General features: G+C 41.6%; 1 protein-coding gene across 1 annotated transcript in view; it reads left to right on the top strand.

Moving 5' to 3' along the window:
- Positions 1-25,192, top strand: part of DNAH14 (dynein axonemal heavy chain 14) — a 321,116-nt gene that overhangs the window by 268,035 nt on the left and 27,889 nt on the right. Inside the window, 9 exon segments of the mRNA XM_055324379.1 lie at positions 1,372-1,793; positions 1,869-2,067; positions 7,902-8,138; positions 13,830-13,915; positions 17,682-17,838; positions 19,070-19,280; positions 21,164-21,266; positions 23,267-23,494; positions 24,690-24,887. Coding sequence (XP_055180354.1) covers positions 1,372-1,793; positions 1,869-2,067; positions 7,902-8,138; positions 13,830-13,915; positions 17,682-17,838; positions 19,070-19,280; positions 21,164-21,266; positions 23,267-23,494; positions 24,690-24,887 — 1,841 coding nt within the window.

The following is a 25,192-nucleotide window of genomic DNA, read 5'->3' as shown; positions in this document are numbered from 1 at the left end:
AACTAAACGAAAAAGACTCAATTTGGTACATATTTTTTCCTCCCTTTTTCCAAGTTTTAGTAAAATAGATCATCCTACTATCTCTTTGTAAATATTTTGTCTTTAGTGTGACCACCCGCTCTCTGTGGGCAGTGGTTGGTAGGGGGAGACACAGCAGTAGCCCACAGCTCAGGTCCTGACATTGTTTAGAAAGCTTCCCTAAAATCAGTGAGAATATGCTATCCAGATCATGGAACGTAATAATCCCATAACTCCTTACAATGATCATGTGATGCTGTTTATTTCTTGATACTGATGTAGTTTTAAAATATTTTTGGTGAGGTTTGGTGGGGTCCAGAGCCGATGGCCAAGAAAATTCTTGAGACGTCTTTGGTGCAAAATGATGGTTTTATTAAAGCCCAAGGACAGGACCTGTGGGACAGAGAGAGCTGCTGCTGCTACTCCCACTGCCCCCCCCACCCCTGCTGCCCCACTGCCCCAGGATTGTGAGGACAAATGATTATATACTTCAGGGTTGGGAGAAGTAAAGAGAAAAAAGTTCCAAAAGGACTTTCAAATGCCGAAGAAGACTCACAGGACACTGAAGGCCTGGCTATGGTCAAACCAAACCAGGTTTTTTCCCTCTAGAGAAGCATTAGCATAAAGACAATCAGGAGCTTCCTGGAGGAACCTCATTCTCTGCCCCCTCCAGCATGTCAGTGGGCTGCAGGTTATATGGACATTTAATTGTATCTACATCTCCCTCTGCCTTTGATTCCCAATCAGTACCACATTTTAAAAGGGCTCTTTTCAAACTAACCTGTGTCCGGGGTAAGCATAAGGATACTGAGGAGTCTATAAATCATATCATTAACAAAAGCACCTCAGGAAAATGGAAATGTTCATAAAATAGAGTTTGTAATCAAAATATGAGAACCATCTTAAACACTTGAAATGGAGAGAATAATTCTGTTTGTAGAGCAGTGCTTTTCAAAAGGTAAGTTGCAATCTGTTCGTGGTCATTACCAACTTGATTGTTAAGTGAAACAGGATAGAAACTATTACTGTGCACATGCTATTTTCTGGAAATTTTGTTTCCTTGTCTATGCGTATCATGGGTCATTAGGACAGATTAGCTATTTACTATGTGTTTATAATGGGAATAGAATCCACTCTATGAACGTCATCTAAAGAAGAGATGGGGGATGCTATTAATCAAATTATTCAGAAATATGCCCTGTCTTCATTTAATGGCCCAGCTCCCAAATAAAACCACACACACAAAAAAAAAACTAAACTAAAAACTCTTATTAAAGAAAGATTTCAGAATGAAGGAACTGCATTTAATATTCTAGTAGTTTTTATTTAAATTCAATTTTTGTTTGCCTTTAGAATGTGTCTTAGATGATGAGGAAATCGTAGACATCCTAAGAAAATCCAAAATGACTTCAAATGAAATTTCACAGCGCATCAAAGCCACAGAAAAAATGGAAAGTGAAATCCAAGAGACTCGTACAAACTATCTCCCCATTGCAACTCGAGGCTCCCTGCTCTACTTTCTCGTGGCAGGGCTTGCCCAGGTCAACTGCATGTACCAGTTCTCCCTAGACTGGTTTCGACAGGCCTTCGTTCTGTCAGTAGTCTCCGGAAGCAAAGAACAAGAGAAACCCAGCTCGAAATGGGATAAAATGTCTCTGAAAAAAATTCATAATATTACAAACCTCTCAAAAGAACCAAAGTTAGAAAGTGAGAAAAATCTCTTAGAGAGACATCTTAAAAATTCAATAGATGGGTTAACAAGAAATATTTTTAAGGTGAGACATCCTTTAATGTGGATTATACATATTTAATCTAGCTGGGCCAGTCAAATGCTCTATTTCCCTCCTTAGGTGGTCTCTTCAGCTCTATTTAACCAACATAAACTGTGCTTCTCCTTCCGGCTTTGCACCACAATCATGCAAAATAATGCTCATGGAAGTTTACTGCAGGATGACATTGGGTCCCTACCAGATGAAGAATGGGACATCTTCCTACATTCTGCCATGTTGATAAATATTAAAGCTGTGATGCCCCAGGCTAGACTTAATAGTAAGTAAAGGATACTGCTCTGGGTTCAGTAAAAAAAAAAAAAAAAAAAAAGCCATTAAAAACATGTTTCCCTGAAAAACACTGAGAGATTTTTTAAGATGCTCCAAGTCAGTGCTTCTGTCTGGTTAAACTAAAAGCAGCTTGAAGTCAGGTGTGATGTTTAATTCATTGTTGTGTCCTTATATGTTGAGCACATGATTGGTACTCAGTGATTTTTGAATAAGCGAATGACATTTGCTATGGTAATTGTAATGTTAATCTATAAAGCTGAACCCCTAGTGCTCCTTATTAGAGAGGTGAGCGCACACATGCATGCACACATTGATTAAATACCACCTGGAGGAAACTTTACCCCTCCTCACTATAATCACCCTCAATGTCTTCTGAAAATTCCTGGAGATTTTGAACCACAAAAACTATGCTTATGCAAAACAATTGGGCAAAAATCACTAAGTGTGGGCAGCCCGGGTGGCTCAGCAGTTCAGCACCTGCCTTCAGCTCAGGGCGTGATCCTGGAGACCCAGTGTCGAGTCCCACATCAGGCTCCCTACATGGAGCCTGCTTCTCCCTCTGCCTGTGTCTCTGCTCTCTCTCTCCTCTCTGTATATTCTCATGAATAAATAAATAAAATCTTTTAGAAAAAATCACTAAGTGTGGGATCTTTCCAAATCCTCCTGTGTTGTACATTTTTAAGTATATTTATTTTTTAAACTGTGGTAAAATACACGTAACATAAAATGTACCTTCTTAACCCTTTTTAAGCATCCAGTTCAGTGGCATGAAACTACATTCACATTGTTGTGCTGTTTGTAATTTTAAGTCACCAAAAAATACAAAGTTCTAGGTAGTCTGACATTCTCACTGAGGGAGAAAAGGTGGTTGTTTAGAGTAGCCTTTGTCAGGTGTTTCAAGACTATTAGCAAAGACTAGAAATCACAATTGAAATATCAAAGAATTACTCTAGAGGTATACCAGACATTTGAATCATTTTGTTTTGTTTTTTGTTTGTTTTTACTTATCCCAAAGCCTGGTATACAGTAGGTGATTGTGAACGATTGTTGAGTCAATAAATGCTCTTGTGAGTTTACTAAGATTCTTTTGCTTGCAAAAAAACAGACAACAATGACTCAATATTTTAACCCAAAATAAAAATGTTCAGAAGGATTCTGGGGTATCTAAGAAAACAGCAAGGAAAATGTGAATAACCAAGCACCAACGTGAGAAGAACCAGGGACCACTATTAACCCAATGTCTAGCAGTTCTAAGACTCTGGGTCTTGGAGACCCTCCAAAAGGGAGGGTCTGAGTGCCACAGCCTCAGTCAGGACTCTACTCCTCAACCATCTGCCTACAACCAGGAGACAAGGTCACGCAGCAAAACAGCCAGCCCACAAGGCATCCATTGCACTTGGAAACCTAAAAAGATCCCCAGTGTATTTTAAGAAACAACAACAAAAATGTAATAGCTTCTATTTTTTTATTATATAAATAGTACACATTTATTAAACAAACCATTCCAACCTACAGATAAGCAAAAAGAAGTAAATAAATCTTCTGTAATTCCACAATCTAGAAAAATATTAATATTTTTGTGGGTTTTCCTTCTACTGGTTTTCCTAACTTTCCCAACTTTTTTTCAAATTAATAATATGTCAAAAGTAGCTGCTCATGTCAAATATACTTAAGAAAAATTATATATATACACACTTAAGACTTTTTAATGTCTGCACAACATTCCAATTTTTGAATGGACCAAAACTTACATAATCACTCTCTCAACCACACTCTCAGACTTGGGTTTCCAATTTTCTGTTATGCTAAGCAGTAAGCACAATGACTGATATACAAAGCATCTTTTCTGACCACAATAGAATGAAACTAGAAATCAATATTAATGGGGAACAGAAGCACGAGCTGACACCTTGCAAACCAGGTGGGATATGTGTGACATTCCTTCAGGAAACTCCAAACTATCTTAATGCTTTACTAGAGGGAAAGACAACCTTAATTTGACAATGGCAAGACCTCCAGTATCTCAGTAGGTCCTCTTTAGCATATGAGAATCCTTAAAAACCTCTCTTTTCCTTACCTCCCCCCAACTCCCAGGTATGTAATCAGCCACCCCTCACAAGCCCAAGGCAGCAGCTCTCTCAGCCCACGGGTCCTGTCCCTGGGCTTTAATAAAACCATCATTTTGCACCAGAGACATCTCAAGAATTCTTTCTTGGTTGTCAGCTCTGGACTTCACCCCACCAAACTTCACCTAGTTCCAAAACTATGTCAAATATTACATGAAAAATCCAAAACTATGTGGGTATTAAATAACATACTCTTAAGATAACCAGTGGGTCAAAGAAGTTAAAAGGGAAAATAGAAAATGTCCTGAGATAAAAATTAAAACACAATATAACAAATCTTAGAGGATACAACAGAAACAGTACTAAAAGAGAAGTTTATAACTATAAATGCATTCATTAAAAGAGCAGGTCTCAAATAAACAACCTGACACTACACCTCAAAAAACTAGCAAAAAAAGAAAGAGCCAAACATAAAGCTGGCATAAGGAAGGAAACAATAAAGAATGGAGCACAAATAAAAATAGAGCATTAAAAAATAGAAAAATCAGCTAAACTAATAGCTGCCTTTTTGAAAATACTGACAAAACTGATAAACTCTTAGATTAACAAGAAAATAAGACTCATAACTAAAATCAGAGATGAAAGTGGGGATGTTAAAACTGATGCTACAGAAATAAAAAGTATCATAGGAGACACTATGAACAATTATATGCCAACAAATTGTACAACCTAGAAGAAATGGAAATGTATAATCTACCAAGACTGAATCATGGAGAAGTAGGAATTTGAACAGACTTATAACCAAGTAAGGAGATTGATTCAATAAGCAAAAATCTCCCAACAAAGAAAAGGCCTAGCTACCCCAGATGGCTGCACTGGAAAATTCTACCAAACATTTTTAAGAGAATAAACACAAACCTTACTGAAATGCTTCAAAATAATAATAATAAGGAGGAGGAGGGAACACTTCTAAGCTCGTTCTGTTAAGACCAGCATTTCCCTGATAGCAAAGCCAAAGATTCTACAAGAGAAGAAAACTACAGGCTGATATTTCTGATGACTATAGATGTCAAAATTCTCACAAAATACAGCAAACCAAATTCAATACCATAGTAAAAGGATTATACACCATGACCATGTGAAATTTGTTCCTGGAATGCAAAGATGTCGCAATATAAGAAAATCAATCAATATAATTAAGCACATTAACAAAATGAAGGAAAAAACCACATGACCATCGTAATTCATACAGAAAAAGCATTTGATAAGATTCAACTTTTTTCATGACTAAGAACACTCAACAAGCTGGGAATAGAAGGAAGCTATCTCCACACAATAAAAGTCATTTGTGAAAAACCCACAGCTAACATCCTACTCAGTGGTGAAACTTCAGTTTTTCTCTAAGATCACAAGCAAATCAAGGATACCCCTGCTCTCATCACTTGTTTTTAACATGGAAGTTCTAGCTAATGCACCAGACAAGAAAATAAAAGCCATCCAAATTGGAAAGAAAGAAGCAAACTATCTTTGTTCACAGGTGACATGACATGACAACTCTTTAGAGTTTTCTCTTTCTCATGAAAACACTGTTAGAGCTAGTAAACCAATACAGCGAAGTTGCAAGATACAAAACATTATTATACATATATAATAATGTATACATATTATACATTATTAGATGTGTTTCTATACATAAACAACAAATAAAATGAAAAGGAAATTAAGAAAACAATCCCATTTGTAATAGAATCAGAAGGAATAAAACACTTAGGAATAAGCCTAACCAAGGAGGTGAAAGACGCATATACTGAAAATTACAAAACATTGCTGAAAGAAATTGAAGATAACACAAATAAATGAAAGACATCCAATGTTCATGGGTTGGCAAACAATGTTGTTGAGATGTCCATGCTAACCCAAAACAATCTACAGATTCAGTGTAATTCCTCACAAAATCCCAACAGGACTTTTTGCAAGAATAGGAAAATTCTTCCTAAAATTCATATGGAATCTCAAGGGACTCCAAATAGCCAGAACAATTTTGAAAAAGAACACAGTTAAAGGCCTCAAACTTCTTGGTTTCAAGCTATATAATAAAGCTACAATAAAAACAGTCTGGTAGTGGCATAAAGACAGGTAAATAGACCAATGGAACAGAACAGAGAGCCTAGAAATTAACACATAAACGGTCAAAAAATCTCCAGTGAGGGTGGAAAGAGCACCCTCAGTGGGGAAGGGACAGTCTCTGTAACAAATGGTGCTGTGAAAACTGGATATCTACGTGCAAAAGAACAAAACTGGGGCAACCTTGGTGGCTCAGCAGTTTGGCGCCACCTTCAGTCCAGGGCGTGATCCTGGAGACCCGGGATTGAGTTCCTTATCAGGCTCCCTGCGTGGAGCCTGCTTCTCCCTCTGCCAGTGTCTCTGTCTCTCTCTCTCTCTCTGTGTCTCTCATGAATAAATAAATAAAATATTTTTTAAAAAGAACAAAACTGGACTCTTACACCAAATATAAAAATAAACTCAAAATGGATTCAAGATCTAAACATAAGACCTAAAACTATAAAACTTAGAAGAAAGCAGAAGGGGAAAGTTTTATCACACGGGACTTGGCAATAATCTCTTGGATATGACACCAATGCACAGGCAACAAGAGCAAAAAGAGACAAATGCAATGACATCAAACTTAAAAACTTCTGTACATCAAATGACACAACAGAGTAAAAAGGCAACCTATGGAATGAGAAATAATTTCAAATCATATACCTGATAAGGAGATAATGTACAGAATATATAAAGAACTTCAACCCCTCAACAAGAATCAAATAACCCAATTTTAAAATGGGCTAAGGATCTGAATAGACATTTCTCTAAAGATGATATACAGATGGCCAACAAGCACATGAAAAGATGATCAACATCCTTAATCATCAGGAAATGCAAACCAAAAGACCACAATGAGATATCATCTCACACCCATTAGGACAGCCACTGTAAAAAAACGAAAATTTGAAAAGTGCTGGCAGGGGCGTGTGGGCATCAGAACCCTCGTACACTATTGGTGCAGCTCTTATGGAAAACTGTATGGAAGCTCCTCAAAGAAATTAAAGATAAAGCCAGCATATGATCTAACAATGCCACACTGGTTATATATCCAAAAGAATTGAAAGCAGGGTCTCAGATTACTATCTGCACACCTGTGTCCACAGCAGAACTGTTCATGTAGCCAATAAGTGGAAGCAGCCCCAGTGTCCATCAGTGGATGAATGGATTGACACAATGTGATTTGCCGTTTCAGGGGGATATCATTCAGCCTTTAAAAGAAGGAATCCCTGACACCTGCTACAACATGGATGAAGCTTGAGGACATTATACTGAGGCCAGTCACAGAGACTGTGTGATTCCATCCCCCTGAGGGATCTAAAGTAGTTGGAGGCATAGAGACAGCAATGGTGGTGCCCAGGGGCTGGGGAGGCCTGTTTAATGGGGACTGAGTTTTGGATTTGCAGGGAAAGTTCTGGAGATCTGTTTTACAAAAACACGAAGGTACTTAACACTGATGACACATACCAATTGTTCAGAAGGTAAATGTTCTGTGTTTTTACCACAATGAAAAAAGTTGCCGTTTATGTGATTAATTTTTTATATAAAATGGCTTTTCCTTAACAACATATTTATTTAACATCTACCTTTTATAAGTAACTCAAGGCTGATAGATATCGTACCTTTCAACGTGTCCTTTCCCCTTTTCTGTTAGGTATCTATGAGACCTGCAGAAATCGACATCTTCAGTGGTTGTCGGAATCCAGGTGGAAGCAGTGCCAGTATGTCAGCAGTGAGCTGGAGCCCTTCTCTCTCCTGTGCAAATCCCTTCTGTCTAATGTGCCCCAGTGGGATGCTTTCATAAACAGTAAGGCTGCATATTGCCTGATGAGTGTACCTTTCTGTTCAGAAGATGCTTCATTGGAGAAACGTAAGTAATCACCAATGAGAAGTAAGAGAACATTCGGTGTTTTACTTAACCTGAGTTGCATGTATGTGTCTGTGGATCGTCAGCTTATAGACGTAGCTCAGTGTCTGACAGGGAACATAGCTTTGCGGTGAGCAAGGCTCGTGTTACTTATGCACCTTAGGCCTTGCAAGGTGACCACCACGGGTAAGCATCACTGCCACCTGTGCAACCGATGCAGATTTCATGGGTTATTTTATACAACAGATGCCTTTTAAGAATTGCATAGGAAATACACCTTACTTTAGATGTGAGTCCCTGCTCACTACTCCCTGCCACCTCCATGCCCATCCTGCTTTGTTTCCCTCCGCAGCTTTCTCCACTTTGCTTCCACATTTTTGCCATAACATACAATTACATTTTGCAGGACAGACACATCCTTAGACACACTTCCTCTGCGCTTGTCTCTGTGGGATGAGCAGCCAGAGTGGAACCATTGGGTCAGAAGCATATTATTTAATGTTAACAGCTGCTGCCAGGTTACTTGTCTTAAAAGTCCAGGATAACTTACATTTCCACAAGCAGTACATGACTTCCTTTTCCAAAAGGGGTATTGATTTTTTTCTTAACTCGTGCCAATCTGAAAATTTTAAGGTACTTTAATTTGGATTTCCTGACTAGCACCACATTTAAGTACCTTTTCTTCAGATGTTTGTAGACCATTTGGACTGACCTATTTATGTACTTGGCCCATTTTTCTACTGAATTGTTAATTCTTTTCTTTCCATTTCAAATTTTATTTCATTAACTTAAACGTTGAAGAAAATGTGTATTTTGAATCTTTAATTAAACCCATTTATCTAAAACATGTTTACAGACAGGACAGATACAGGATTTCAAGTAACTTATGATAGAGTTCACTGTCCATTTAAAAGTATGCTTCTTTCTTCCACAAAAACTGCGTTGAAAAGCAAACAAAATTTTCTTTTATACTGCGTAAGAGCTAGATGCAAAGTTCTGATGCAAATTTACTTCACTGTCAACTCTGATGCTGAAGCTGGGAGGCAGAGATGTCCATAGTTCGGTTAAATGATACAAATAAAAAGCTTCTGTTTCTCTTAAATATAAGCTAGAAGCCTTCATTCATGGTCTCTCTCAGTAGTACCAGACTTGGCCCCCTTACGCAGTCACTTCTTCTTTCCTTTTCCTTTTTTGCTTCCCTCTCCTTGCTGAAGACTTTGGCATATCTGAACAACAAGAAGACCATCGCAAGGGCCAGTGCATCCCCATCAGCAAGGCTGTTGAAAATCCTACAGCTACTGAGATTCAAGATGTGTGCTCAGCAGTTGGGACTTAATGTATTTCTTAAAAAAAATAAAATGTACTCTAGGGAGTGTTAATTCTTTTTTAACCATCTGTAAGAACCCTATTGGTGTAACAGATAATTAACTTTTTGTTTTGTTAAGATACCAACCTATTCATTCAATTATTTTTAAAAATCGGTCATTGTGAGGGAGGGGCAAGATGGCGGAAGAGCAGGGTCCCCAAATCACCTGTCCCCACCAAATTACCTAGATCACCTTCAAACCATCCTGAAAATTTACGAATTCGGCCTGAGATGTAAAGAGAGACCAGCTGGAATGCTACAGTGAGAAAAGTCCGCGCTTCTATCAAGGTAGGAAGACGGGGAAAAAGAAATAAAGGAACAAAAGGCCTCCGAGGGGGAGGGGCCCCGCGAGGAGCCGGGCTGAGGCCGTGGCGAGTGTCCCCAGGACAGGTGAGCCCCGTCCCGGAGGAGCAGGAGCTGCACCAACCTTCCCGGGCGGGCGGAAAGGGGCTCGCAGGGAGTTGGAGCAGGACCCAGGAGGGCGGGGATGGCCTCGGGCTCCCGGGGACACTAACAGACACCTGCGCCCGGGAGAGTGCGCCGAGCTCCCTAAGGGCTGCAGCGCGCACGGCGGGGCCGGAGCAGCTCGGAGGGGCTCGGGCGGCGGCTCCGCGGAGGGGGCTGCGGGGCGGGAGCGCGAATCCACCAGCACAGGCCCCGGAGCACAGGGCGCCGGGACACAGCCCAGGATCCCGCCTCCCCCGGGACAGGCAGAGGCCGGGAGGGCCCAGGACAGCGAGGACGCTCCTGCCCCGAGCTGAGCAGATCAGCGGCCCCGCCCCGGAGCCTCCAGGCCCTGCAGATGGAAAGCCGAGAGCCCCGAGCCCCGTAGTTCCTGCGGAGGCTGAATCCAGGCTTCCAGAGTTGCCATAGCAACTGCGGCTGTTCCTCCTGGGGCCCCACGGGGTAAACAACCCCCGCTGAGCCCGGCAGCAGGCAGGGGCAGAGCAGCTCCCCCAAGTGCTAACACCTGAAAATCAGCACAGCAGGCCCCTCCCCCAGAAGACCAGCTGGACGGACCAGTGATACTCCCCCGTGTTCCAATACAACTTGTTTTTGGCCACTCTGCACTGAGCAAAATGACTAGAAGGAAAACCTCAACTCAAAAGAAAGAATCAGAAACAGCCCTCTCTCCCACAGAGTTACAAAATCTGGATTACAATTCAATGTCAGAAAGCCAATTCAGAAGCACCATTATACAGCTACTGGTGGCTCTAGAAAAAAGCATTAAGGCCTCACGAGACTTCATGACTGCAGAATTTAGATCCAATCAGGCAGAAATTAAAAATCAACTGAATGAGATGCAATCCAAACTAGAAGTCCTAACGACGAGGGTTAACGAGGTGGAAGAACGAGTGAGTGACATAGAAGACAAGTTAATGGCAAAGAGGGAAACTGAGGAAAAAAGAGACAATCAATTAAGGGACCATGAAGACAGATTAAGGCAAATAAATGACACTCTAAGGAAGAAAAACCTACGTTTAATTGGGGTTCCTGAGGGCGCCGAAAGGGACAGAGGGCCAGAATATGTATTTGAACAAATCCTAGCTGAAAACTTTCCCAATCTGGGAAGGGAAACAGGCATTCAGATCCAGGAAATAGAGAGATCACCCCCTAAAATCAATAAAAACCGTTCAACACCTCGACATCTAATAGTGAAGCTTGCAAATTCCAAAGATAAAGAGAAGATCCTTAAAGCAGCAAGAGACAAGAAGTCCCTGACTTTCATGGGGAGGAATATTAGGGTAACAGCAGACCTCTCCACAGAGACCTGGCAGGCCAGAAAGGGCTGGCAGGATATATTCAGGGTCCTAAATGAGAAGAACATGCAACCAAGAATACTTTATCCAGCAAGGCTCTCATTCAAAATGGAAGGAGAGATAAAGAGCTTCCAAGACAGGCAGGAACTGAGAATATGTGACCTCCAAACCAGCTCTGCAAGAAATTTTAAGGGGGACTCTTAAAACTCCCCTTTAAGAAGAAGTTCAAGTAACTCTGAACGTGAATGGGCTTAATGACCCCATCAAAAGGCGCAGAGTTTCAGACTGGATAAAAAAACAGGACCCATCTATTTGCTGTCTACAAGAGACTCATTTTAGACAGAAGGACACCTACAACCTGAAAATAAAAGGTTGGAGAACCATTCACCATTCAAATGGTTCTCAAAATATACCCTAAAAACTACAGAACACTTCTGAAGGAAATTGAGGAAGACACAAAGAGATGGAAAAATATTCCATGCTCATGGATTGGCAGAATTAATATTGTGAAAATGTCAATGTTACCCAGGGCAATTTACACGTATAATGCAATCCCTATCAAAATACCATGGACTTTCTTCAGAGACTTAGAACAAATTATTTTAAGATTTGTGTGGAATCAGAAAAGACCCCAAACAGCCAGGGGAATTTTAAAAAAGAAAACCATATCTGGGGGCATCACAATGCCAGATCTCAGGTTGTACTACAAAGCTGTGTTCATCAAGACAGTGTGGTACTGGCACAAAAACAGACATATAGATCAATGGAACAGAACAGAGAACCCAGAAGTGGACCCTGAACTTTATGCTCAACTAATATACGATAAAGGAGGAAAGACGATCCACTAGAAGAAAGACAGTCTCTTCAATAAATGGTGCTGGGAAAATTGGACATCCACATGCAGAAGAATGAAACTGGACCACTCTCATGCACCATACACAAAGATAAACTCAAAATGGATGAAAGATCTAAATGTGAGACAAGATTCCATCAAAATCCCAGAGAAGAACTCAGGCAACACCCTTTTTGAACTTGGCCACAGTAACCGGAGAAGGACAAACAGTGTATGTTCTCATTCATTTGGGGAATATGAATAATAGCGAAAGGGAATATAAGGGAAGGGAGAAGAAATGTGTGAGAAATATCAGAAAGGGAGACAGAACATAAAGACTTCTAACTCTGGGAAATGAACTAGGGGTGGTGGAGGGGGAGGAGAGTGGGGGGTGGGGGTGAATGGGTGACGGGCACTGAGGGGTACACTTGACGGGATGAGCACTGGGTGTTATTCTGTATGTTGGTAAATTGAACACCAATAAAAATTAATTTATAAAAAAATAAAAAATAAAATTAAAAAAAATAAAAAAATAAAAAATAAAAAAAAATAAAAAAAAAATCGGTCATTGTCTTTTGGATTTGTTTATGCTGTCTCTACCACACAGTGGTGAAATCTGTGGCCAGTTACACCTTTTTCTTTCTTTTATAGCTTCCTGATTTCCATTTCTGACTAAGAAGCTCTCCTTCCTTAGAGTTTTCTCTCTAGGTCACTATTTTGAAAAGTGAAGATCTTTTTATTTGGGGGGAGAAAACTTCTTGTTTAAAATCAACAAACCTATTACAGCTCTATTCAAAAAAGCTATTTCTTTTTTTTTTTAATTTTTATTTATTTATGATAGTCACAGAGAGAGATAGAGAGAGAGAGGCAGAGACACAAGCAGAGGAAGAAGCAGGCTCCATGCACCGGGAGCCCGACGTGGGATTCGATCCCGGGTCTCCAGGATCGCGCCCTGGGCCAAAGGCAGGCGCCAAACCGCTGCGCTACCCAGAGATCCCAAAAAAGCTATTTCTGTATTCCAAGTTGTGTTTAAAGTTAGACATGGGGCAAATACGTTGAAATAATAAGTAGGCAGAAACTTGAGAATCTGGTTGCATTTCCACTTGATTCTCATTTCCCATATCTGTTATAGGTAGATTATAACTAGAACTTTCTAATCTCTGGAGTTATTACTTTATATTCACCAGAAAACCCTCACACTCGCAGGAACAGATTATAAAGTGTTGGCCATACCTCTGCTTCTCGTGTGTCTGCTTCAGCAGTTCACAAGCTTGTTAGAGCACTCCTTGCCAGCCTCTCCACCAGGATGGGCACACTTAGACCTGGCTCAGTGCTCACCTCACTTGTGATCATAAGGATACCTCAAGTCTTAAGGAAGTCAGACAGGGTGCCTGGGTGGTACTATCAGTTAAGCGTCCAACTCTTGACTTTGGCTCAGGCTGAGATCTCAGGGTCATGGGATAGATTTTCCCCCCTCCACTACTCCCCACTCCCACTCCAAACCCCCATGTCTGGTGCTCAGCAGGAATCTGCTTGGGATTCTCTCTCCCTCTCCTCTGCCCCTCCCATCCACACACTCATGCACATTCTCTCTCTAAAGTAAATAAATCTTTTAAAAAATAATAAAAAGAAAAGAAATTAGACATGTTTAAAAAAAAAAACTTTACAGTTCACAACAAAATTTTCATTTTGGTGTCTTCTAGTGATCCCAGACACTTGATTGTTCATTTCAGTTTCTTTCTCTAAATTCTATCTAGCTGAACTTCTGGATGAAAATGAAGACATGTGTAGTCCTGTGAATTTCCCCTGGGAGAAACTCACTCCATTTCAGAGACTTATTTTGGTAAGATGTGCTATGAGAAAATAGTGAAATTCTGAGTGTCTTGAGCACTTTATCAGTAACTTAAACCATTCAAATTTAAAATTTTATTAGCAAAATATATGGATTTTACAAGTAATGTTCATGTTAGAAGGAAGCACATTCTTACTGGTTCATTTGTGTGGAGGGGGTCCAATCGGGTAGCATCCTTGGCCCCTCTTGCCCCCATGACTCCCCCCCACAGAAGTAGGGGACCCCATGTGTGGGGTGAACAAGAGCACGTGGCTCAGCAGCTTCTCCCTGGTGCCTTTGGGATCTGCCTTCCTGCAAACAGTGTACCTGTGTTCTGCTCTCAGCACCACAGATGGTCCAGGAACAGACCCAGCCTGTTAGGGTTCCCTATTAGGAAGCACACATGCCTAAAGCACAGCCATCCTCCTATTGTTAGTAAAGGTGATATTTTACCTGACCCCTGTTGCTTCAGAATCCCTGGGAGAAGGCAGGTTGGGGGTATAAATGGTTGTCATTCATGAGCCCCTTAAAACATCTAAAGCTTAGCCTATGCTAATCATGTTACAGTCATTGTTTCATTTAATCCTCATTGTAATCTTGGGGAGAGATGTGATTATTTCCCTCACTTCACGGAATTGGGGGTGGGGGGCAGGGCTTAGAAACTGCCTAATGGCTGCCTTGCCTGAGTGATTCAGTAGGGAATCTGCTTGAAGATTCGCTCCCTCTGCCCCATCCTCCCCTTGCTTACTCTCCTCCCCCCCCAAATAAATAAATAAATAAATAAATAAATAAATAAATAAATAAATATTAAAAAAGAAAGGAAGAAAGGAAATAAGAGGAAAGGAAAAGGAGGAAGAAAGAAAAGAAAGGGAAGAGGAGGGAGAGAGAAGGAAAGAAAAAAGGAGGGAAAAGGAAGGGAAGAGATAGGAAGAGATGGGAAGGGAAAATATGCATCATTTCATTTAATTCTAATCTCTTTTAAATTAAGTGAGAAATTTTAATTCTTACATGATAAATTCAGCAGCATTAAAGTGCATTCACAGTGCTGTGCAAACACAATCTTATTTCTAGAACTTTATCATCCTAAACAGAAACTCTGCACCCACTAACCAGTAACTCCCCATTCCTTTTTCCCACTAGGCTGACAAATACCACCCTACTTTCTGTCTGCAGTTGTCTATTCCAGGAACCTCATGGAAGTGGAATTGCACAACATTTATCTGTCCATGTCTGGCTTCTTTCACTCAGTATAATGTGTTCAAGCTCACCATGTAGTAGCAGGTGTCAGAATCTCTTTCCTGTTCAGAGCTAAGGAATATTCCATTGGCTGGATGTACTACATTCTTTATCCATTCATCTGCCTGTGCACACATGGGCTGCTTCCACCTTTGGGCTGCTATGAATATGGGTGTACAAGTAGTTTTTGTTTTTTTTTTTCTTTTGAGCCAAAATTTGCAAATTGAGAGATTTCACAAAAAAGTCCATATTTCCAGCTTTTACTGAAAAAGTAAGAGATCAGGCACTACTGGATCTGCAGTCTCAGGAGCAACAGTAAGAGCTGAGCAGCATCTGCCCCAAGAATGGGTATGCCATGGTCATCACTACTGGTGATCACTGCCTCACATGGGCAGTGACTGTCGGCCACCAGTAGGCACCATACCATACTTACATCTTTGTTTTTCTTACAGGAAGAATTGTTTTCATTCTGTCCAGCCGACTTCTCTAATTCCTGTTACCCACCTGGCGACTATAGATGACTGACCCCCGCCCCACCCCCACCCCCACCCCCCCTGTGGATTGTTGACCTCATCATGACATGAACAGACATTTAAGCTGCAGTAACTGACAAATGCTAAACATCTAACAGTCTGTAGTATAGGTCCACCTGTGGAGCAAAGGATGGTAGATGGAGTGATGCTTGTATGTGCACAGAACACATCTGCAAGGAGCCACAAGAACCAGTCATGGTTCTCCAGGAAATAAGACCTCCATTTTTCTTTTTCTAAAGATTTTTTAAAGTTTATTCATGAGAAAGAGAGAGCATAAGCAGAGAGAACAGCAGGCAGTGGAAGAAGGAGAAGCAATCTCCCTCCCGGGAACCTGACATGGGGCTCAGTCCCAGGACCCTGGGATCATGACCCTAGCTGAAGGCAGACGCTCAGCCGACCGAGTCCCCCAGGCATCCCAGGACCTCCATTTTTCAATTTCTGGCTTTTTGTATTATTTGAATTTTAAGTAGCCAGTATGTATTACCCTAACAGCAAAATTAAGCACATTTTTAAAGCCTGTGATACATTGACTTTCCCCAGTAAACTCCAGATGATGTTAGTTTGTGAGCTAGAAACTTCATGAGTGTAGCAATCCTATTTTCCAAACCCACAGTCAAAAGACATGGTCTGATGAAGTTCAAGTGCTCATATAAAGAAATTGAGTTAGAATATTTGAAACTGGGTCTGACCGTGAGAGTCAGAAATTGAGATTGCCACATGAGAGATTTAGAATACATTAGAAAGAAGGCTCCACCTGGGGAAGGACACTATCTCAGAGCTCTGTGAGGGCAAGGATGCAGTTGATGCACCGCTCCCTATTCCAATGGTCTGCTGGACAGGGAAAGAAGACAAGGCAGGGACAGGGAAAGTGGACATGAGAATTTCCAGAACTGTCTGTAGTTGTTTAGAAAGGAGCTGCAGAACTGAGTTCAGCACAACCCCATTTCTGCTGGTCTTGCTTTCTCTCTCACCCCCACGCTCCGTGTTAAAACTTACAAAGGCATCATTTTATTGGTCAATACAATAAGGAAGGAGCAGCATGATGGTAACAGCGGGTCACACTTGCAACTGGGAGCACAGACTCTCAGGGTGACGTGTCGGGACTACACCTGAACATCTGTTGCTTTCAGATGATTCCTGTGCTTTTGTTAAGTGGATGTGCTGGGCAAGCCCTGCTCTTAGACCCCAGATGCTTTGCATGCTTCCAATTTTCATCTAAAAATATATATGTACCACATTTAGTTAGATAAAATTGATTAATTTTTCCAGGGAGTAACAGAAAAGAGCAGAATTTGACATAATAATCAATATGTGACAATGTAAAAATAGCAATTTCCCATGGTTCAACCTAGGGCATCCACACAGATCCACACATAGTTTCAGCTTTGCCTTAAATGATGAGGTCTCTGATGCCAAGGACAGAATTCAGGATCATTTTATAAATAACACATAAGTTTAGTTTGTATGAAACAATTTTCATGGAAAAGATCCTTCCTCCAAGATTTGCAATGGTTTCTTCCAGTGGGCCCCAAACCTCTACTTACCACATGCACACTGCTTCCAAAGTCTTCCAGCCCCTCTCGAGCTCTGTTTGGATACAAACTCGGTTTGCTGTGCTACTTCCCTTTATGTTACTCGTGGAGGAGTTAGTGGTCTTCCGGTTGTGCCGTCCTGAGTTCCATCCCCCACTCAGCAGAGCAGGAAGAGACCCACAGCCAAATTTCTCTTTGCAGAATCAGGAACCATAACTTAGATTTTTACAACCAATGCAAGATCTCTGTCAGTGTGAGAGGGAGGGGAGGCACCAGGTGGCCCTGACACCAAGGAGGGATCATGAGCCATGGTGGCGGTTTCTCCAGCACACACAGACCCTCTGCCATTAAACGTTCCCATAAAACTCTGACGACACAAATGATGAATACTTCCTCATTTTATTCCATTTTACCATAGGGGCCATTCCCTTGGGTGCTTTATTAAAGTTACCCTATCTTCCCTGCTTTCTTGTTTAGATAAAAATCCTTCGACCAGAGCATTTAAAGAATTCAGTGAAAAGGTTTATAACTGAAAAAATGGGAAATGACTATGTCTTGAGAATGGGATTGAATCTGAAAGAGCCCTACAAGGAGTCCACAGCCATAACTCCACTGATACTTACTCACACCCATGGTAAGCTATATGAGCACAGGTAAGACACCATCACAATACTAACCAGAAGGTGTAGACAGGTATGCTCAGTGCTGGGTATTATGTTTAAGATATTTCCCTATTCTTATTTAACTATTTTGGGAAAGGGACTGATTAAAACTTTAAACCAAATTAAAACTGAATATTTCTAAAAATGTAAAAGGACAAAGAATAATAGAATTTCCCAGATTCATAACCATAAGACACTTCTCAGTGCTAATTCTCTGTGCAGAAAATATCTCCTAAACACGTATTATCAATCTGGAAGTTGGGATGGACCTTGTATTTATTAACTGTTTTAATATGTTGGGTCATGAAAACATACATGTATGACAAACCATCAGAAAGTGGCCCTGCCAACACTACCCTTGTATCCCTCAAAACTCCAAATGCTTTTTCCCTTGCCTTTGCCCCACAGACCCTAAGCAAAATATTTTAACTTATCTTCTGTTCTTTGTCATCTCTAAATCAAGTATGTCTTCACAATTCACCATTTTCAAACTTTGATTCAATTGGGCAATAAAAACTTTCTGAGGGGAGCCTGAGTCAGTTAAGTGGCTGCCTTTGGCTCAGGGCATGATCTCGGCTCAAGGCATGATCTCAGGTTCCTGGGCTGGAGTCCCACATCAGGCTTCCTGCTCAGCGGGGAGTCTGCTTCTCCTTCTCCCTCTGCCTGCTGCTCTGCCTACCTGTGCATGCTCTCTTTGTCAAATAAATAAATAAAGTATTTTGAAAATTTTTCTGAAAATGTGTCCATGCAGAGCCTTCCTCCTCTGTAACCTTTTATGTAAATCAGCTGCTCTATACCTGACACAGAGTAGCTGCTGTCCATTTCCTGCAGACATAGCCCAGAATGGCTGCCAGGCTCTAGCCCTCATGTCCACACTCTAAACAATAGAGTAGAAGAAAGGAAGTATTATAAAAGTTAACAAACTTTGCTACCAAAGCTTGTTCACAACACCTATATGCCCATACCTGGCTGCAGGAGCTGCTAAAATGAAGTATTTCAGGGGTGCCTGGGTGACTCAGTTAGGCATCTGACTCTTGATCTCAGCTCAGGTCTTAATCTCAGGGTTGTGGGTTCAAGCCCCACACGGGGGCCCACGCTGGCTGTGAAGCCCATTATAAATAAAGAAACAAAGACAGATGTAAGTTTTCAAAAGGGGATGAGATGAATTTACAATTATGTGTACATTTCCACATTGCTGTACAGGGATCGACCCCACCAACACTGTCCTGAAGTTTGCACAAGAGTTAAAAGGAGGAACAAGTCATGTGACCATGATTTCCCTGGGCCCCGGCCAAGCCGCTAAGGCAGAGGAGCTCATCATGAAGGCCCTCCCCAGAGCCGCTCAATGGGTCTTCCTCCTGAACTGTCACCTCGCAGCATCGTTTATGCCAAGGCTTTGTACTATCATTGAGTCGTAAGAGCTTTACATTTATTTGTAAGGGATCAGATTAATTATAAGAACAGTGACGTAAAACTGGGAACAGCCACGTGAAGCAACGATAAAATAATAGTGATAGTGTTGTGCCACTCAGAGAAAATTCAGCTTGCTTTACATGGACTCTCCTTTCTCCAGGATCTTTAAACTACACTAAGAATACCTCAATTTTATAAGAAAAAAAGCCTCTCTGGTTTCTACTCTCCATTGCCTTCATCACTTCCTTCCTCTCCTTCTTAAGCCCTCCCTCTCAGTAGATAAACCTACAGACATAGTCTTTATTATTCTACATGATTCTGCACAGCAAAATGCAATAGCTCACATCCCTCCTTCCAGGGGTGATTTACTTTATGGCCTATGTTTAGTACTTACTTTGACTTTCTTGGACTAAGTCCACTTTTCTAGGCTGCATCTCTCAAAGACTGTTCACTCAGACAGAAACTTCCAGAGGCTCAGCCCTTGTTGGCAGTGGAAGTAGTTGGGAGTCGACTGCTAAGCTTGAGTGAAGAATTATCAATGTTTGGGTTTTTTTTAAGATTTTATTTATTTATTTATTTATTTATTTATTTATTTGGGAGAGAGCACATGTGCACAAGCAAGCAGGAAGAGCAGAGGAGGAGGGAGAGAGAATCTCAAGCCAACTCCCTGCTGAGTGAGGATCCTGATGGAGGGCTCAGTCTCACAACCCTGAGATCATGACCTGAGATGAATCCAAGAGACAGATGCTCAACCAACTAAGCCACCCAAGTGCCCCAGCAATGTTTCAAATTAGGAAAGTTTTAAGCAGTTGTCTTCTATAGTTCTGTCTCCAGCTTTGCATTTCTGTCTGCTTCACTGGCCACAACTGATGCTGTATTTGGGATGTGTGATCATGTAAGGGCCTCGTTTTCTTCATGCAGCTGTTTTTATGTCATGAGCATCCACAAAGAAACTATAAACCAAAATGCAACTGATCTGACTTAAATTTCTAAAAACTTTGTTAGTATCATTTGTTCTGTTCTCAGGCTCCTATGCTTTTAGTAGTTTCAAAAGTATTCAGTAATCTCTGTTTCACCTTTACTTTACCACTTAAGAGAGCCAGAAGATGACATTTGCCTAGTTGTATGATTTCAATAGTTGTAAACTTTGGAAGATGACACAATAATTTCTACCAAGTCCTTCAGTCATTGTTCATTCAAAAACTATTTATAGGGCACCTACCTATTTCCCAAGAATCATTCCAGAGACCAAGGACACAGTCTGGACCAGATAGACATCCTATTAACCTTCCAAAGTGTATTAAGATAGAGTAACAATAGAATGGCAGATAGCCATGTATCATTCTAAAAACAGAAATTGGAGGAACATTCTCCAGAACAGAATTTCAGAAACTTAATAAGAGTAATTAACAATGTGTAAAAAAAATTCTATATAATCAGAGTGTAATTAAGAGAAATTCATACTTCTTTGTCAAATCAAGCCTGTAAGTATTTAAGACTGCCACCCAGCAGCCTACTGTGGGAGAGAGAAATGTGAAGCAAATTTCTCACATGTAAGAGTTAAGAAAATATGTTCAAATATTGTTAAGAGGAAAAACAGCAGGCTACAGACAGGTACAGCATAATACTTTTATTTTAAGAAAAAGAGGTGCAACTGGGTGGCTCCATTGATTGAGTATCCAACTCTTGATTTTGGCTCAGGTCATGACCTCAGGGTCCGGGGATCAAGCCCCATCAGGCTCCCTGCTCAGAGGGGAGTCTGCTTCTCCTCTGCTCCTCCTCCCCCTAGTGTACTCGCTTGCTCTCTCTTTCTCTCTCTCAAATAAATAAAATCTTTAACAAAAATTTTTACACTAAAATATTTATAAATTTTGTATTTTGCAGATTTAATAGCCCAGATGTGACAATAGACCCTGAGTTCCGGCTGTGGTTGAGCTCAAAATCAGACAGTTCTTTCCCAATTCCTATTCTTCAAAAGAGTTTGAAGGTAAGGACAAAATAGAACAGAGCTTGATACTGACTGAGGAGTACTGTTTGAGTGTAAACTAACTTGCATTCATGATTCTGAATTCTGAAGAGTGCTTGACTTTCTACTCTAGCTCAGCCCTGACCTGTGGGCCAGAAAAGATGCTCAGGTAGTAGATGAGATCCTTGCTTCCAAGTAATTGAGAGTTTGATGGACATTTCCTCCAATGAGGATGTTGAGACTTCCAACAGCCATAAACCAGAATGTGGGATCTGAGTTATCCTCTCAGTCTTCTTCTCCAGCCTTTCCTGTTTCTGCTCCCCAAAGCACCCCACAGCATGTTTTCTGGAAAGGCTCTAGCAGAAGCAAGTTGAAAGCAGGTGTTAGGGATGGAGACCAAAGGGTGGCAGGCAAGACAGAGAAAGAGCTTGGAGGAACTTTCACCTCCCGTAGATCCGTTGCTCTAATTAGCAAAATACTCCCTCAGTTCAGATGTTAGCAGCTTTCTTCCACAAGATAACAGCTTCTCTTTCCCTGTCTCTCTCTCCCCTCTCCCTCCTGCCTTTCCCTTCATACATTGCTCCTCACAGGGAGCAGACATGAGCAAGAGTCTCCAGAGAATCAACCATGATACCCGGGGAACAAAACTCTCTGAACAGGGTGGGGGTGAATGGGTGACGGGCACTGAGGGGGACACTTGACGGGATGAGCACTGGGTGTTATTCTGTATGTTGGTAAATTGAACACCAATAAAAATTAATTTATAAAAAAAATAAAATAAAATAAACACACATCAAAAAAAAAACTCTCTGAACACTTCCTCATTTCTGCAGTCAGGGCTTTCTCCACAAAAATTGCAGGCAATCTGCATTGAAAGATGTTGAAAGATAATGGGGCCTTGGAAGGAGAGAATATCTGCTCTCCTAGGCTCTTTCCATGGTCATGTGTCTGCATGCAGAGGATGGAAAGGCTCAGAGCTGTTCGCTCACACTCCAGGAATCATGAAAACCCAGGCACCTGCTCCTGTCTCCCCAGAGAGAATTTGTTTGCATTCCAAAACATTCCAGAGCAAACGTCTTCCTGCTTGTCTATCTCTGGAAGAAGTAGGGACTGCTCTGCCAGCCATTCTATATGAGCACCGAGTTTCATCCCTCGAGTACCTGTTCTGGGGCACAGATGCACTCTACACATGCTCAGGGTATATCTGGCTCTGCCTGTGTCACCCCATGGGGAACTGGAGCATGGGGGAGCACTGTGAGCCTCTCTGTGCATACACATCAGCCTGATCCTTGATCCAGAAACATCATGTTCATGTGCATAACACATCCATATGTTCTGCATACAGACCCACATGACTCTTATATGTGAATTTGTGTGTGTGCATGTATGTCTGTGTATATATATATGTGTAAATGTGCAAGTAGGGGAACATTTCAAATCTTTTGCAGTTTCAGAGTTAACAGCCACACTCTAAAAAGCCCCTGAAGCTGGATCTCCCCACCTAACCTCTGCCCCTCATCACTGCGATCACCCTAGTTAAGAAGTCAACCAAAGGGATTTTTAATGCCAGCAGAACAATTGAGTAATACACCAAGTTAGTATCAGTGCTGATGAGACAGATGTGTCAGCCCCCTTGTTCCTCTGTCTCCTGTCCTGGGCACCCCGAGTCTGCTGCTCTCCAAGGCCATGCAGCACCACATTTGTCACAGCCATGTGGCCACTACAGTAGCTCTTCACTGTCAAACTTTCCAGGATACTGTACTTAGAGCCAATAGAAGTGCTTTTATGACAGTGTTAAACTTTTCATTTTAAGATCTGAATTGGGACAGGAAATCTGGTACAATCTTTTAACAGAAACTTTCAAATTAAAAAAAGAATAACTCAGGATTTTTTACTTGCCACTGACTGTTGCAAACAGTGGCACTCCTCCCAGTTCTTGTACCAGAGCAATGTAGGCAAGCATCTCCCTGGACCTTGTGCCTGCATCTGTTGCTCACATGCTATCATTACCTCTTTTAAAGATCACAGTGGAAAATCCCCCAGGACTGAAAAGTAATTTACTTCAGACATTTGGATATAGTGGGAGTGGAGAGGTAACAGAAGAGATATTTGAAAAACCTGACTGTGGACCGTGGTGGAAAAAACTTCTCTTCAGCCTGTGTTTTTTCAATGCTCTGATCAATGAAAGAAAAAATTATGGAATATTGGGCTGGAATATTGCTTATAAATTTAGTTCTTCAGACTTGGAGGTAAGTGTGATGTCTTCAAAATAAACAGTAACAAATGAATCACAGTATGATTCAAATTGCCTAGTGTCTGTCTACACAGACACTGAGTATTTTCATGGTAAGAGAGTGAACTCTGTGACCACATGACAAGGGCCAGTGTTGAGAAGGGGCCTTGAAGGCAACTTTTCTGGAAACAGATCACAGCCCCCACCTACAGATGTACAGCATTTACTCTGGTGGGCAAGCTGGCGACCTCTCGGGCTCTTTGTTCCCTGGGCCAAAAAAGAAAAAAGCAGGATCAAGAAAGGGAGAGGAAGTGGGGGGGAGTGTCGGGGACAGTGGGGCCAGGGCAGGGTGCAGCCAGGGGAGAGCAGGCACGGGGAACTGTTCCAGGGGGCTTTCTTTGAGGCCGACTAGTTGACCTGAGGTGAGGCTGTCAGGAACCTCTCTGCAAATGTGTCAGCAGTAAGAGCTTGCATTGACCCACGGGTGGGGGAAACACACAACTCACTGGTCTCGGTCTAGAGCCTTCTGTGGACTTTGCAGGGTATTTTCTTACTGCTGAAGGAAACGTGGTAACAGCTGCTTACATTTCCCCCAGGTCAGAGCAAATACCAACAAGCTCTGAGCATAATCTTGATTCTGCCGCTGGGCATTGCCCCTGAGACCCGCCTTGCACCCGCCCTACACCCGCTCTGGACGGGCACCTTCCACCTCTTCCACATCCTCAAGAGGCCGCTCAGCTTTCACAAGCGGCCATTACACCTCTGCAAGCTGTCTTGCTATTTCCAGATACAGTGACCCTGGAAATGCAGGGAATAGGGGCATTGACCCCCTGTGTGGTTAAAATCTATATATACAGCTTCTGACTCCCCAAAGCTTTCCTGACAGCTGACTGCTGACTGGAAGCCTGACTGAGCGATGGACACTCAATGAACACCTGTTCCGAATGTTGTGTGTATAATACACTGTTTCCTTATAATGAAGTCAGCTCCACAAAAGAAAATGACATTGAGAAAATACATTTACAGGACTGTGAAAAACCCCACATATACAGGGGACCCACATAACTCAAATGCATTGTTATTCACGGGTCAACTGTATTTTAAAAGAGAAAATATACGTGGCTGATTGAGAATTGTTGATTTTATGTTAAAACATCAAAGTGAGCTGCAGACACATTCTGAAATAATAAAAACAAGTGGATTTTTTAAAGGTTGCCATAAAGATGTTGGAGAATGCCCTGAGCACCCGGTCCAGTATTTCGTGGCCAACCCTGCGCTACCTGTTTGGGGAGGTGATTTACGGGGGCCGGGTGACTGACACCTGGGACCGGCGATGTTTGAACACCCTTCTCTACAAATATTGTAATCCTGACGTGCTGAGGGATGACTTCAGTTTCTCCAGTGATGAGGTAAGAACATGTATTTCCTTACACTACTTGGTTATCTAAATGTTGTTGCATTATTTAGAATCTGCCCTTAAAGAAACCATAATGCTCACTTCCAATGCTTTTATTAACTTCTAGCATTACAGAAATAACTTACCATTAATCTAGCAGTTGACATTTCATCTATCCATCTGCACTCTCAAGGCCAGAAGACCTGGACATGACTTTTGTCCCTTGGATTATTCTGATTTACATGTCCCTACGAAGAGACCCAAACGGAAGGCCCACAATGGCCATGAGTCCCCAGAAATGTGATCCTATGGGATTAC

Source organism: Nyctereutes procyonoides, unplaced genomic scaffold, assembly GCF_905146905.1.
Source record: "Nyctereutes procyonoides isolate TBG_1078 unplaced genomic scaffold, NYPRO_anot_genome, whole genome shotgun sequence".
Taxonomy (NCBI): Eukaryota; Metazoa; Chordata; class Mammalia; order Carnivora; family Canidae; genus Nyctereutes; species Nyctereutes procyonoides.
Note: the sequence above shows the minus strand (reverse complement) of the source record. Positions and strands in the feature narration are given on the sequence as shown.